Source organism: Macaca thibetana, chromosome 4 (genome assembly GCF_024542745.1).
Source record: "Macaca thibetana thibetana isolate TM-01 chromosome 4, ASM2454274v1, whole genome shotgun sequence".
Taxonomy (NCBI): Eukaryota; Metazoa; Chordata; class Mammalia; order Primates; family Cercopithecidae; genus Macaca; species Macaca thibetana.
In genome coordinates, this window is record NC_065581.1 from 144,078,951 (window position 1) to 144,095,934 (window position 16,984).

At 35.4% G+C, this 16,984-nt stretch overlaps 1 protein-coding gene across 4 annotated transcripts in view; it reads left to right on the forward strand.

The window, feature by feature from the left end:
* Positions 1-16,984, forward strand: part of TBC1D32 (TBC1 domain family member 32) — a 223,988-nt gene that overhangs the window by 56,408 nt on the left and 150,596 nt on the right. For all 4 annotated transcript variants that reach the window (XM_050788740.1, XM_050788739.1, XM_050788738.1 and 1 more), the window contains 5 exons: positions 7,599-7,800; positions 8,389-8,471; positions 10,866-11,004; positions 11,660-11,747; positions 14,005-14,123. In XM_050788740.1, the coding sequence (XP_050644697.1) occupies positions 7,599-7,800; positions 8,389-8,471; positions 10,866-11,004; positions 11,660-11,747; positions 14,005-14,123 (631 nt within the window). The remainder of the gene's footprint in view (positions 1-7,598; positions 7,801-8,388; positions 8,472-10,865; positions 11,005-11,659; positions 11,748-14,004; positions 14,124-16,984) is intronic.

Here is a 16,984-nt window from a genome sequence, read left to right on the forward strand (position 1 = left end):
TCGATTGGAATAGTTTCAGAAGGAATGGTACCAACTCCTTGTACCTCTGGTAGAATTCGGCTGTGAATCCGTCTGGTCCTGGACTTTTTTTTCATTGGAAGGCTATTATTGGAAGGCTATTAATTATTGCCTCAATTTCGGAGCCTGGTATTGGTCTATTCAAGGATTCAACTTCTTCATGGTTTAGTCTTGGGAAAGTGTAAGTGTCCAGAAAATTATCCATTTCTTCTAGGTTTTCTAGTTTATTTGCGTAGAGGTGTTTATAGTATTCTCTTATGGTAGTTTGTATTTCTGTGGGGTCGGTGGTGATATCCCCTTTATCATTTTTTATTGCATCTATTTGATCCTTCTCTCTTTTTTTCTTTATTAGTCTTGCTAGCGGTCTATCAATTTTGTTGATCTTTTCAAAAAACCAGCTCCTGGATTCATTGAGTTTTTGGAGGGTTTTTTGTGTCTCTATCTCCTTCAGTTCTGCTCTGACCTTAGTTATTTCTTGCCTTCTGCTAGCTTTTGAATGAGTTTGCTCTTGCTTCTCTAGTTCTTTTTTTTTTTTTTTTTTTTTTTGAGACGGAGTCTCGCTGTATCTCCCAGGCTGGAGTGCAGTGGCGTGATCTCGGCTCACTGCAAGCTCCGCCTCCCGGGTTCACGCCATTCTCCTGCCTCAGCCTCCCAAGTAGCTGAGACTATAGGCGCCCGCCACCACGCCCGGCTAGTTTTTTGTATTTTTAGTAGAGACGGGGTTTCACCATGTTAGCCAGGATAGTCTCGATCTCCTGACCTCGTGATCCACCCGCCTCGGCCTCCCAAAGTGCTGGGATTACAGGCTTGAGCCACCGCGCCCAGCCAAGTTCTTTTATTTGTGATGTTAGGTTGTCAATTTTAGATCTTTCCAGCTTTCTCTTGTGGGCATATAGTGCTATAAATTTCCCTCTACACACTGCTTTAAATGTGTCCCAGAGATTCTGGTATGTTGTATCTTTGTTCTCATTGGTTTCAAATAACATCTTTATTTTTGCCTTCCTTTTGTTATGTACCCAGTAGTCATTCAGGAGCAGGTTGTTCAGTTTCCATGTAGTTGAGTGGTTTTGATTGAGTTTCTTAGTACTGAGTTCTAGTTTAATTGCACTGTGGTCTGAGAGGCAGTTTGTTATAATTTCTGTTCTTGTACATTTGCTGAGGAGTGCTTTACTTCCAACTATGTGGTCAATTTTGGAATAAGTGCAATGTGGTGCTGAGAAGAATGTATATTCTGTTGATTTGGGGTGGAGAGTTCTGTAGATGTCTTTTAGGTCCACTTGGTGCAGAGTTGAGTTCAATTCCTGGATATCCTTGTTAACTTTCTGTCTCGTTGATCTGTCTAATGTTGACAGTGGGATGTTAAAATCTCCTATTATTATTGTATGGGAGTCTAAGTCTCTTTGTAAGTCTTTAAGGACTTGCTTTATGAATCTGGGTGCTCCTGTATTGTGTGCATATATATTTAGGATAGTTAGCGCTTCCTGATGAATTGATCCCTTTAGCATTACGTAATGGCCTTCTTTGTCTCTTTTGATCTTTGATGGTTTAGAGTCTGTTTTATCAGAGACTAGGATTGCAACCCCTGCTTTTTTTTTGTTCTCCATTTGCTTGGCAGACCTTCCTCCATCCCTTTATTTTGAGCCTATGTATGTCTCTGCATGTGAGATGGGTCTCCTGAATACAGCAAACTGATGGGTCTTGACTTTTTATCCAGTTTGCCAGTCTGTGTCTTTTAATTGGAGCATTTAGTCCATTTACATTTAAGGTTAATATTGTTATGTGTGAACTTGATCCTGTCATTATGACACTAGCTGGTTATTTTGCTTGCTAGTTGATGCAGTTTCTTCCTAGTATTGATGGACTTTACATTTTGACACGTTTTTGCAATGGCTGTTACCTATTGTTCCTTTCCATGTTTATTGCTTCCTTCAGGATCTCTTGTAGGGCAGGTCTGGTGGTGACAAAATCTCTAAGCATTTGCTTGTCTGTAAAGGATTTTATTTCTCATTCACTTATGAAACTTAGTTTGGCTGGATATGAAATTCTGGGTTGAAAATTCTTTTCTTTAAGAATGTTGAATATTGGCCCCCACTCTCTTCTGGCTTGGAGAGTTTCTGTCGAGAGATCTGCTGTTAGTCTGATGGGCTTCCCTTTTGTGTGTAACCCGACCTTTCTCTCTGGCTGCCCTTAAGATTTTTTCCTTCATTTCAACTTTGGTGAATCTGACAATTATGTGTCTTGGAGTTGCTCTTCTCGAGGAGTATCTTTGTGGCGTTCTCTGTATTTCCTGGATTTGGATGTTGGCCTGCCTTACTAGGTTGGGGAAGTTCTCCTGGATGATATCCTGCAGAGTGTTTTCCAACTTGGTTCCATTTTCCCCCTCACTTTCAGGCACCGCAATCAGACGTAGATTTGGTCTTTTCACATAATCCCATACTTCTTGGAGGCTTTGTTCGTTTCTTTTTACTCTTTTTTCTCCACACTTCTCTTCTCGCTTCATTTCATTCACTTAATCTTCAATCGCTGATACTCTTTCTTCTGGTTGATCGAGTCGATTACTGAAGCTTGTGCATTTGTCGTGTATTTCTCGTGTTATAGTTTTCATCTCTATCGGTTCTTTTAAGGCCTTCTCTGCATTCATTATTCTAGTTATCCATTCATCCATTCTTTTTTCAAGGTTTTTAGTTTCTTTGCGCTGGTTATGTAGTTCCTCCTTTAACTCTGAGAAGTTTGATCGACTGAAGTCTTCTTCTCTTAACTCGTCAAAGTCATTCTCTGTCCATCTTTGTTCCGTTGCTGGCGATGAGCTGTCTTCCTTTGGAGGGGGAGATACGCTCAGACTTTTTGAATTTCCAGCTTTTCTGCCCTGCTTTTTCCCCATCTTTGTGGTTTTATCTGCCTTTGGTCTTTGATGATGGTGACGTACTGATGGGATTTTGTTGTGGGTGTCCTTTCTATTTGTTAGTTTTCCTTCTAACAGTCAGGACCCTCAGCTGTAGGTCTGTTGGAGTTTGCTTGAGGTCCCCTCCAGACCCTGTTTGCCTGGGTGTCAGCAGCACCTGCTCCAGAAGATAGAATATTGCTGCACAGTGAGTGTTGCTTTCTGATTCTTGCTCTGGAAGCTTTGTCTCAGAGGTGTACCCAGCCATGTGAGGTGTGAGGTATTGGTCTGCACATAGTTGGGAATGTCTCCCAATTAGGCTACTCGGGGGTCAGGAACCCACTTGAGCAGGCAGTCTGTCCATTCAACCTCCATGCTGGGAGATCCACTGCTCTCTTCAAAGCTATCAGACAGGAGCATTTACCTCTGTCAAGGTTTATGCTGCTTTTTGTTTAGCTATGCCCTTTCCCCAGAGGAGGAGTCTGCAGAGGCAGGCTGGCCTCCTTGAGCTGCAGTGGGCTCCACCCAATTCGAGCTTCCCGGTGACTTTGTTTACCCACTGAAGCCTCAGCAATGGCGGGCACCCCTCCTCCAGCCTCGCTGCCGCCTTGCAGTTAGATCTCAGACTGCTGTGCTAGCAATGAGGGAGGCTCCATGGGCATGGGACCCTCTGGGCCAGGTGTGGGATATAATCTCCTGGTGTGCTAAGACCCTTGGTAAAGCACAGTATTAGGGTGGGAGTTACCCGATTTTCCAGGTGTTGTGTGTCTCAGTTTCCTTTGGCTAGGAAAAGGGATTCCCTTCTCCCTTGTGCTTCCCAGGTGAGGCGGTGCTTCACCCTGCTTCAGCTCTCACTGGTTGGGCTGCACCAGCTGACCAGCACCAATTGTTCGGCACTCCCCAATGAGATGAACCCGGTACCTCAGTTGAAAATGCAGAAATCACCCATCTTCTGTGTCTCTCACGCTGGGAGCTGGAGGCTGGAGCTCTTCCTATTTGGCCATCTTAGGCATGCCCTCCCACCCACCGTGTGTTTTTGAGAGTTTCTGTAAGATGAATCAGGTTTATTCTGTTTTTCATATTGTGGCTGATAATTGAGGTTTTTCTATGTCCCGAATTACTGCTTGTTATTTTGATTTCCAGGTTCTAAAATTTTATTACCACATCATTTCCATTCTCCTTGTCTTTGGTGGTTTTATTGCCTACTGGAAAATTCTTTTACTTTTGAGTTTTAGTATTTATGGAGGGAGCAGTGAATGTATATGTTCAGTCTGCCATGTTTAACTAGAGGTCTTTATGAATAACAACTGTTTTTAAAATTTGGAAGACTAATTCTTTGTCATGAGTTCCAAGACTTCTTTTTTTTGTCTACCACTTAACCCTATTTAAGTTTTTTTTTTTTCTATATAGGTATTATTAATTTACATGTAGTCAGATTTTTCCCAATCATTATCTTTATGAGATTTGGGTTCTTTTTTTTTTTTCTTTTTTGAGATGGAGTCTCACTCTGCTGCCCAAGTTGGAATGCAGTTGTGGGATTTCTGCTCACTTCAACCTCTACCTCCCAGGTTCAAGTGATTCTCCTGCCTCAGCCTACAGAGTAACTGAGAGTATAGGTGTGTGCCACCGTGCTGGGCTAATTTTTGTATTTTTAGTAGAGATGGAGTTTCGCCATGTTGTCCAGGCTGGTCTCGAATTCCTGACCTCAAGTGATCCACTCAACTTGGCCTCCCAAACTGCTGGGATTACAGTCATGAACCACTGCATCTGGCCCTCTTTCTTTCTTTCTTTCTTTCTTTCTTTTTTCTTTCTTTCTTTCTTTCTTTCTTTCTTTCTTTCTTTCTTTCTTCCTTCCTTCCTTCCTTCCTTCCTTCCTTCCTTCCTTCCTTCCTTCCTTCCTTCCTTCCTTCCTTTCTTCCTTTCTTCCTTTCTTTCTCCTTCTTCTTTCTCTCTCTCTCTCTTTCTTTTTCTCTCTTTCTTTCTTTTAATATTAAAGAAAGTCTCCCTCACATTTGAAGTTAAACAGAGAAGGCATAAAATATTAGATTTTCTTCTGAATCTTCTTTGTCCAGTTAAAACTATAGATTCTGATTATTTATATTAATGGAAGACTGAAATAATCTCAAATGTTCAATAAGAGGCTAGTTGATTGAATTATGTTTACACAATGGAGCACTGAGCTGTCTGTGAAAGGGAATCTTTTTGTGTGTTTCTGTAGAGTTATTTTCAGGATATGTTGTTAAGTGAATAAAGGAAAACAGAAGAATGTTAATGGAATGCTACCTTTTGTATGGTACAAAGAAATATGAATGATCATATTTGTTTGTGTTTTTAAAAGAGACTGATGAATGGACAAAGTGAAAACTAATGAAAATGGTTAATATTAGGAGAGGGGAGAGAAAAATGTGGAGAAACAGATATGGAACCAAGATATCTAGGATTATACCTTAATTATACCTAGATTTGACTTTGGACTCATCTTGTTGTTTATGTACTAAATGTAAAAAAAAAAAAAAAAAAAAAAAAAAAAAAAAAAAAATGAAGCCACAATATTTAAAAGCTGCAAACAAAGGTATTAGTAAATTTAGATATAAATCAAGTTAGTGACATATTCATGCAGAGAAAAGAATTACTTCAAATAATCTAATTTTGATTGATAATTTCCAGTGGGATATATTCTAAGGTGAAAAACATCCTCAAAGTAATCTTAAACTGCATTTAGTATATGTTTAGAAGTAATATTGCTGTTGCTGTTTTGAAATTGTTATACATAATTATAGAGCAAATAAGTAATTATAGTAGTGTTATAAGGAACTAAGATTTTCAATGTAAGAGAAAAAGATAAAAGTATAAAGTTAAATAAGAAACCTGAATCTTCATAATAAAAATAAAATTATGAACTTTTTTTTTTCTTAAGTTATATTTTTCCCAGCACTATCAGTGGAATAGTAGCAACTGCTTCACTGTGAGCTGTTATCTGTATTGTCTAAATATCTTTTTGTTCTAAGAAGAGACAGGAGTGGCTGATTCTGGGTCTGGGCCAGGAAGTGTGGAGGATGATCCTGGGATATCTTACCGTTTTAGAAGCAATCTAAGACCAATGGGATAGTGTCAAAAGGACCCCAGAGCCAACCAGAAGGGGCCTCCTACTGGCTTAAGATGGACAATTTGAGAATCAGAAAAATACTGACTACAATGATTGACATACATAAAGTATATAAAAAATGCATGCGTTTGAAAAGGCACTGAAATAGAAAACAAACAAAAAATAAACTTTATCATTTACCTGCTGAAATTGCTCGGACACCAATTTATTAGTATGCAAATTGATAAAAAGAAAATTTAAGCATTTTTTCTAGCCTTTTCTGTACAAACTGTATTTTAGTGCAACTAAAACATGAATGAGGAAAAGTTCTTCACAGAAGAATTCTAGCTAATAAATGCAAGATAAATGATATAATCAGAAAAATCATAATTTGATAATCCTTAATGAAATAGTAGATGTAGGAAATGATCATTAATGAATGCTAAATCATTAGGTGAAAGGTTGATGGGGAGGACTACATACTAGAGAGGTCAGGATGATACCATCTGACCAATGATCTTTAGCACCACTAAAATTGGGACATCCAGATAGTGCTTCATTCAACAGGAGGTAGACAGCGGCAACCAACTATGAAGTTATTTTACCAAGGAAAAAAAAGGAAAGAAAACAAAAGAAATTAAACTTAAATCTAAATAATCTTCTAGATCTAATGATCACTTTATAGGGAGAACTAGAGAAAAAAGTTAAATGACACCATGGTAAAGCATGGTAAAGCAGTTATCCAAATAAACATGACTGTTTTCCCAACAAATCAGTGGCATGGGGGAAAATATTAGGACCTGTAACTACAATAATCTAATGCACACCATTGAACTTGTGTAAATTCTGAGCATTTATTAAGTACTTATCGATTATTATTATCTATTATTACTTTTAAAAGTGTCTGAGCTGGCCGGACACCTGTATCTCAGCACTTTGGGAGGCCGAGGCAGGTGGATCACCTGAGGTCAGGAGTTTGAGACCAGCTTGGCCAATATGGTGAAACCTGGCCAATATAGTGAAATCCTGTCTCTACTAAAAAAGTACAAAAATTAGCCAGGCATGGTGGCATGTACCTGTAATCCCAGCTACTCAGGAGGCTGAGGCAGGAGAATTGCTTGAACCCGAAGGGCGGAGTGAGCCAAGACCGCGCCATTGCACTCCAGTCTGGGTGACAGAGTGAGACTCCATCTCAAAGAAAAAAAATTTCTCAGCCTTTGATATAGGGGAACTAAGTCCTGTTAATGGGATGGGGAATGTGTCAGTAAGTGCTAGGAATGGAGCATTTAGGATTATGTTTTCACTATAGAATTGACAGTATTTATCTACATGGCCGTGGTCTCAATGCGTCCATAATCTTTTAATTGTAAAGTTTTGCTGCTTTTTCACTGTCTCTATATTTTTTCCTTCCATCCCACCGAAATTGTTCTCATTGCTAGACATCTGCGCATGGGTGGGAACATGAATATTGACATATCTGAGAAAAGTTAGAGGAGGACTAAAAGGGATCCAAGCAAATGAAGAGTTTTTGTGACAAGACTAGCCTTTTTGGTATAGCTTTATGAAGTCAAGATTAATATAACCTTGGAATCACTTTCAGGTATCATCTTTTAGTTCTACAGGTGCTCACATAATTGCCCAGTTTTCGAAAAAACTTCTTGATGAAGATATTTCTATATTTTCTGGATCACAAATGTTGCCTGTGGTTAAAGGAGCTTTTATTTCTGTGTGTCGTCAGATATATAGTACATGCGAAGGCTTGCAGGTGTTAATCACTTACAATTTGCATGAATCTATAGCAAAGGCATGGAAAAAGGTAAGTATTTTCAAGCTTCGTTTTTCCTCCCTGCAAATCTTCATTTCAAATGTAAGCACCATTTTAGTGTTGTACTTTGGATGAAATAGTTAACTGGGCAAATATGACTTCTTTAGCATCACAGTACTCTAGGGAAGATAATGCATCTTAATTTGGCACAGGTTGACTGCAGTATCTCCTTTCCCAGTGGGACAAAGTTCTAAGACTTAAATGGGTACTGCAGATTCTTTTCTTCTCCTAGATGAGGCTTTAGGTTAATTTTCCTTACATAGACTAACACTGTTTGGGAGTTATTTTAAAGTAATTTTTAGAGACAGCTGGGTTTTCATTGTGGATACTAGAGATTGTAATGTAGCAATAGCCATATATGTATATATCAATGGACAACTAAGTCTTTTACCCCCATTTAATATGGTTTATTTGTAAAATATGTCACATAATATTTAATTAACAACCAGATAATTTAAAATTTGAAGATAACTTTGATTTTAATAACATTAAGGATAAAACAAAGATGCAGCATAGGAAATCTTATGGGTAGTGCTATCAGTAAGAAAAATAATATAAATTATTCTGCTATTTTTTTAGACAAGTTTGCTATCAGAAAGAATTCCTACTCCAGTAGAGGGTTCTGATTCTGTTTCTTCAGTAAGCCAGGAATCCCAAAACATGTAAGTACAATTGATGAAAGTCATCTATTTATTATATTTACTGAAATAAATTTAAAATTTATTAAAATATAATAGAATACTATGGCAAAAATGTTTTACTGGATGGTAAATGTATATATACAGGTTCAAGGAAAATTAGTTTGGAAGAACTTTAGAGATCATACAATACTCATAGCCTTTTAAAAATCTAACAATATTTATTATACTTGTTTCATTCTGGTTTTACATCTTAGATTAGGAAAAGTGACTTATTATCATGTTTCCAGAAAATTTAGAGAATTACTAAATACTAAAGTTGGAAAGTTAACTGGAGAGTTCAGTAGAAATAATATTTTCTCAAGTACCAATGAAGTGTATTTATATTTAAAATATGATTTTTCTAAATGTGTTGGGAGTGCATTTCAATTAGGTTTTGACTTTGGAAAATTATTTAAATCAGTATTTATATCAAATTTTAATGAAGATGTCTCCATGTTCCTTTACAGATATCAGTAGGATATACAGTCAGATTAATGGGGAAAATACATTTTTTGAACTAAACTCTGGCAACATATTTTTCTGGGTTCTGTCCTTATTTTTTAATCGAGTATTGGCATAGTCTAAAATGGTAATTAGGGAGAACTTGAAGGGCTATTCTTTGTTAAAGAGATGTTGAAGTGGAATTTGAATTTTTTTTAAGGTAGGTATAGTTTAGCTTACAAAACAATCAAACAAAAAGCCTTCTGCATTTCCTTAATGGTGTAATGGTTCAACAAATAGTTAATTCCCTAAACATTTGCTATAATTTATTTTCTAATATAGTTATCACACAATTAGCTGCTTTTTTTTTTTTTTTGCATTAAAGGGTGAGAAAAAACATTTCTATAGTTTATTTTTGAGGTAATTTTTAGATCTCATTTTTTAATCATTAATTTTCATTTTTAATTTCAATAGTTATTATTTTGATTTTTATTTCAATGGTTTTCAGGGTTCAGGTGCTTTTGGTTACATGGATACATTCTTCAGTGGTGATTTCTGAGCTTTTTGTGCATCCATCACTCAAGCAGTATACACTGTACCCAATATGTCATTTTTTATCCCTTACCCCCCTTCCAAATTTTCCTCCTGTACCCCCAAAGTCCATTATATCATGCTTGTGCCTTTGCATCCTCAGAGCTTAGCTCCCACTTATAAGTGAAAACATGATATTTGTTTTTTTATTTCTGAGTCACTTAACTTAGAAAAATGGACTCCAGCTCCATCAAGCTTGGTGCAAAAGACATTATTTCCTTTTTTTTAAATGACCAAGTAGAATTCCATGGCGTATATGTACCACAATTTCTTTATTCACATATTGGTTGATGGGCACTTAGATTGGTTTCATATCTTTGCAATTGTGAATTGTGCTCCTATTAACATGCTTTTGCCTGTGGCTTTTTCATGTAATGACTTCTTTTCCTTTGGGTAGATACCCAGCAGTGGGATTGCTGAATCAAATGGTAGTTCTACTTTTAGTTCTTTAAGGAATCTCCATATTGTTTTCAATAGTGGTTGTACTAGTTTACATTCCCACCAGCAGTGTAAAAGAGTCCCACCACATACATACCAACATCTATTGTTTTTTTGACTTTTTAATTATGGCCTTTTTTTCTTGCAGGAGTAAGTGGTTTTAATTTGCATTTCCCTGATGATTAGTGATGTTGAACATTTTTTTTTTCAACTGCTTGTCAGCTGTTTGTATGTTTTGAGAATTGTTTCTTCATGTCCTTTGTCCACTTTTAAATGAGATTATTTGTTTTTTCTTCTTGCTGATTTCTTTGACTTCTTTGTAGATTCTGGAAATTAGTCCTTTGTTAGACATTGCATAGTTTGTGAATATTTTCTCCCACTCTGGGTTGTGGTGACTCTACTTATTTCTTTTGCCTTGCAGAAGCTTTTTAGTTTAATTATGTCCCATTTATTTATTTTTGTTTTTGTTGAAATTGCTTTTGGGGTCTTAGTCATGAATTGCATAAGCTAATGCCCAGAAGAGTTTTTCCAATGTTATCTTCAAGAATTTTTATGGGGAGTTGAGGTTCGGAGAATTCACGCACAGCAGAATATTAATAGGAAAATAGAATGAAATTAGTATGTTGATGAGAGAACCTAGGTATAATAAAAATGCTGACATATGCAGTTAAAATTTTTTTTAATTCAGTGAAGAGAACTTATAGGTATAGAAAATGTAGGAATAAAAGAATTCACTACCAAAGAAACCATGTTTTTATTTAATTTTAAACCTTTATTGATTAGTTTGCAACCAATATGTACTGTGTAGCTTTAATTGTAAACAGGGTTAAGCTCAGCTAAGACGTAGTCTTTGTTTTCAGTTTTTAGTATCTTAAAAAAGCTCTAACTTTCTTTTACCTATTTCAGTATGGCTTGGGAAGATAATTTGCTAGATGATTTACTACATTTTGCTGCCACCCCCAAAGGATTACTACTTCTTCAAAGAACAGGTGCTATCAATGAATGTATGACATTTATGTTCAACCGATATGCAAAAAAATTACAGGTATGAATTACCATCTGCCACAGGCAAAGGGAGTTTTTGTAGTTGCAAAAGCCATTAAGAGCATCATTCTGTTTTCTGTGTATGAAGAAGTTATTAAGCCTCAATTAAAAAACCATATAGCATTGCAATAGTCAACTTGATTTTTTTTTTTAGGAAAACATTGGAGAGTTGATATTAGTGTCTGTGGCTGTATTTACAGAATTGCAAATAACCAGATGGAATTGAGGAATGCAGTTAATTATCTTATGTTTTATAATTATGATATCAAACATCTGGATGTAGTGAAACTGGGTGGTTTTCCTAGAGAAGGAAACCTATGGAGTCTAAATGTATATGTCAGTGAAGGTTTAGGCCTCACATTTTAAAGGGAACAAAAATATTTGTAGAGGCGTTCTATTATTTTACTATTAAATAAATTTGCAATGTGTTTTAGTCTTTACTCAAACAGTAAAAGGCCAAAGGTCACTGGGTTGTAATCAGCTTTTTTTCTGTCATACTAAATATCCCTAGAGTTTTGGGCTTTTTAAGATCTTAGGTATGATTTTAAAATATTTTTCAGAGTTTGTGTTTGCAATTCTTACCATCTTGAAGGAATGTCTAGTTAGCATGCCATGTTTTCTTGCTTCTCATTGCTGTTCCATATTTATGTTGTTAGGTCAGCAGGCATAAAAAATTTGGCTATGGAGTTTTGGTTACACAAGTGGCATCAACAGCAGCAGGTGGCGTTGCACTAAAAAAGTCAGGTAAATGTTTCTTTTCATTAGAATTAGAATTATTTTAAACATAAAATGAGCAAGCCAACTGAAAATTTAACTGGCACAATCAAGTATCAGGATATTTACTCTAAAATTCTTTTTACTAAGTTAGACCTTATGTCAAAGAAAGTTACAGGATTTTCTTTTTGTCTTTCTTCTTCCATCAAATTCCAATAGTTTTGTGTTTCTGTGAAATGTATACAACCTTGTTCTCTTGCCTTGAACCAAAGGCAAATAATGAACTCAGGAGAAACGTACTTAATGCTTTAAGAATCTTCCTTCATCTTATAAATCAGAAGAATATCATCTTCTCTCAGTACAGTCCCATCTGATAGGATTATCTAATGCTCATTGTCAGTGGCTTATATATGCTTCAAAGTTTACACTCATTTACATAAAATTTCCTAATTCCCTTGCTCCCTCTTTTCTTCTTGAAATCATTTGTCCCGCCCTGGCTTTCACATTATCTTCGAAGTTGGCAGTAAATATATATTCTTCCTTGTCCATTTGATTTGTAAGAAGTTAAAACATTGGAAATTTAATATGTCTTTTTTTTTTTTTTAATGAGACAGAGAGTTTCACTTTTGTTGCCCAGGCTGGAGTGCAATGGCACAGTCTCAGATCACTGCAACCTCCGCCTCCTGGGTTCAAGTGATTCTCCTGCCTCAGCCTCCTAAGTACCTGAGATTACAGGCACCCACCACCACGCCTGGCTAATTTTTGTATTTTTGGTAGAGATGGGGTTTCACTGTGTTGGCCAGGCTGGTCTTGAACTCTGACCTCAGGTGATTCGCCCACCTTGGCCTCCCAAAGTGCTGGGATTACAAGTGTGAACCACCACACCCAGCCAATATGTCTTATATTAAGGTTATCTGAGCTCTGAACAAGATATAATCCCTGATAGAGATGCTATGACAATATTTTTTTCAAGGTTTAGAGTTGAATTATAACATGAGTGATCACTACTGATTCTCTCTTTAAATACAAATACTTTTCCTATAGTATATTTTAAATTTGTTTTTTGGCTGAACTAATCTGGACTACTTGTATTATGAAACATGTTTCTTGGTTAAAAAAAAAAAATTATCCTAAATTGAACCACTAATTTTTTTTCTTCTACTTAGAATAAAATTCATGTAGTGTAGTATTCAGAGCACATTAACTGAAGTGTTTGGAGACTAAATGTAACCTCAGATCTCACCCTTCGTAAAGTCATTAAGCTTCTGAGCATGATAGTCTCAAACTTTTCATGAGAGGAGTAAGTGTAGTTTTCAAAGTACAGGAGGAAGACGACAGTTTTTTGAGCTTCTCCAATGTCTTAGGTACTATATTAGGAACTTCACATGTATTGTCCTGTTGATACTTCATGGCAACCGTGGAATATGGCATCATTATTTCAATTTTCAAATGGGAGAACTAAGGCTCCAGGAAGTCGCGGGATTTTTGCAAGGATGAACAGCTAATAAACTGGCATATTTGGAATTTAAACTCTAATATTCTCAGTTTTAGAGCCCATATTTTTTCTCTCATACCAGAAGACCCTTTCTGATCTAATATTGTTGTTATGAACTTCCTTATTTTATGATTAAATGTTGTGTTTTACACTTTTCCAGATGATTTTTCTACTTGATTTTTTAATAGACTAATTTGATAATTGGGTTTTATATTCATTTTCATTTAGTTGTATAGTATGACTCATAAGAATTTAAAGACTAGGTTGAAGCAAAAGTCGTATGAAATGCAGAATCATTCTTAGTGTGTAGAATTACAAAAAAAAAATTAGTTACATTGGAATAAGGGCGCATACACTCTTTGGATGCCTACCTGGCCTCCTGTTACCTCTTTCTCTCCCCTCACCTCTGAAAAACACAACCTGATTTCAGACTGCCTTACTTTGCTGGCTGATTTGCAGAGCAAAGTATAAACCTGTTTATGTTTCAGAAAACATGCTCAGAGAAGTTACTGGCCAAAGTGAAGAAGCTGGGACTCAAAATTCCGCAGTCTTCCAGGGAAATAGTCTCTCAGAATTTAGTTATTACAGAGTTTTACGATAATGAAATATCATAAAAGTATATTAACAATAGCAGATATAATGTCTACCAAGAAGAGATTATTGCTTATATAAGATGCAAGTATGTGTCTTCTGTCAAAGTGACCAGATTTGTCAGTGGGATCATCATATCTTTCCTTCATCATCCAAAGAAATATTACGCTATAAATGACTTGAAGTAATAATTCTTTTTAGGGTTTATTAATGAACTTATAACTGAATTATGGTCCAATCTGGAATATGGAAGAGATGATGTTAGGGTAACCCATCCCAGAACTACTCCCGTGGATCCTATTGACCGAAGCTGTCAAAAGGTAAGAAGTCATTTGGCTAATAATACACAGATTTGAGAAGCATTTCACAGAAATGAATTCATTCATACTTTATCCATATTCAGTTACAACCAGCAGACTTTTTAATGTATTTATTTCTCCTCTTTAATTTTCAAATTAGTATTTTTTATTTTCAAAATAAGTTTAGCAAATAATAGAAATCCCAGTATTTCATGGGAATAATATTTTGCAAGAATGATTTTCTTTTACTTTATGTTTATTAAAGTTTTTCTCCCTTCATGAAGAGTAATAATGTACCAGACATGTTACAAAAAATCAAATCACTGGAACAAACAAAAACCAACCAACCAACCAATCAATATAAAAATCCAAGAAATGTTTTGCCCTATAGCTTGAATCTAATAGAAAATTGTCAGGAATATTTGAAGGAGGGGCAGACAGAGAGAAGATGCTATCACTTAAAGTCACAAAATTTTAAAAAATCAGCCACCTAATGTTCTATCACAATTCAATGACTTTTTACATTTAACATATTTTCCAAAGAAAGTGACGGTTTCTAACTTTGATTGTATGGTAGCTTAGACAATTTTTGTTCAAAAGATGTCATAAAATTGCTTAAAAAGCAAAACACTCCAATGTTTCAGAAGTTCCTCTTTCTGTGCTAGTTTGCTCCCATAGAAAACACAAATTCTGGAAAAAAATGTAAACATCAAGTAGCTAAAAGCATTGGAATGATCAAAAATAGGCAGAAAATAGAAGGAAGTTAATGTATGGATGAATAGAGTGGTATTTCTTGAGATTCTGGATTTAACAGATTTTTGGTTAAGGTCAGAAATTTGTGCTCCACTGATAGAAATCGACAATCTAAAATGCTTGGAGAACCAAATAGAAAGCTTAGGACTACACAGCAGGTGGAAAATTAAAGGGGATCCCTGGAAAATAGATCCACAGAGGGAACACTCCAAACTCTGTGTATATACTTTGCCCAGAAATGTGACTAATAATTCAACTATGCATGTGAACTCTACAGAAATATCAGATGCTACCCACCACAGGTGTTAGAGGTTCAGTTTGAATCTGGCCAATGTAACTGCTAATTTTTTTTTTTTTTTTTTTTAAATGTACTCTTTGTCAGGGAGTATAATAGAATCCAGGAACTCTATGGCATATCTCACAATGTATAGGATACAATCCAAAATCACTAGACATACGAAGAAAAAGGAAATTTGATTCATACTTGAGAAGGAGGCAACTAATACAGATTGATTATGAAATGAAGAATTTAGGATTTTAAAGCAGTTGTTATAAATAGAATATAAAGGAAAATATCCTTATAATGAATAAACAAATTAGAAATCACAGTAGAGAAATAAAACTATGTAAAAGAACCAGATAGACCTTCTAGAATTAAAAAAAAACTTACATGAAATAAAAATTTCTACGTGGCCTTCACAGATTTACACAGGATAGAAAAAGTAGTGAACTTGAGTGAGAGCAATATAAATTATACAGTCTGAAGAACAGAGAATGAAATAAAAGAAAAACTTCAGTGATTTGTGAGAGCATGTCAAAATGTTTAACATGTACGTAATTGGAATATCAGAAATACATTTGACTAAATAATAGTGGAAAATCTTCAAATTTGTTGACAAGTAGAAATTTATAGATAAAAATCATACTAAATCTCAGAGAATTTATGTAGAGAATGAAAATAAAAAGGAAGCTACAGTCAGGCTCATCATAGACAAACTGCTAAAAGCCAAAGATAAAGAGAAAAGTTTGAAAGAAGTTTAGGAAAATCGCACATTCCATGTAAGAGATTAGCAGAAAAGTTTTTTCATATCTCATTACAACAGTGGAAGCCAGGAGGCAATACAGCATCTTAAATGTGCTGAATGGAAAAGTAAACAGAAGCAGTCAATTTAGAATTCTACATATAGTTACATTTACTCCCGTAATGAAAGTGAAAGAAATTTTAAAATAAACAAAGGCTAAGAAAATATTTGTCAGCAGACCTGCCTTTCAAATAATGATAAAGAAAATTCTTCATGTTGAAAGACAGTGCTACCAGATGAATAGTTGGATGGAAACAGGGAATTGCACATAAGTAAGTGAGTATAGAAGCCTGTTATTTTTCCTTTTAACTTCTTCTAAATACATCTGATTGATTTTTTAAAACAAAATTATGACGCATACTGGGGTTTATTTTGTACTTAGAAATAAAATAATGCATGGGATAGCTGTAGCATAAAGGACAGGGGAATTGTATAATGGTAAATCAATCTGTATGGTTCAAGTTCCTCTCATTTTATATAAAGTGGCACAATATTCCTAATGCCTTGGAAATATTTATAATTAAAATAGAAGATTACAGGGATTTTATTCAATTTGTTTGACTTTGCAATAGAAATGTCAGTATAAACTAAGGATTACTTTTAAAAAATATTTTGTATTCTGCTAATCTATACACAGAAAGACCTAGAAATGACAGCTCGTTGTAATAAACAGCCCTAGGGTCCAGCTTCTAGTCTCTAAGTCTTATTTCCTAAGGATTCTTTTTTCATTTGTAATCTCATTTGGTCTTTTAAGTTGTGGAAAGCAGTTATGTAGTTTCAATATATAACTAGGTACCTTCAGAAATTTACTTCCATTCCAGTCCCTGTCCTTCATCTTCCCTCCCTAGCTTCCTCTATGGCTGTACTGTTAAACATTCGTAGACAATTGCCCTGCATAGCTATGTAAACTTGTATTAATTAAAATTAAAAATTCAGTTCCTTAATTATATTAGTCCTATCTTAAGTGGTCAATGGCCTGTGTAGCTAGTGGTTACCATATTGTGAAATTCAGATTATATAATATTTCTATCATTACAGAAAGTTCTA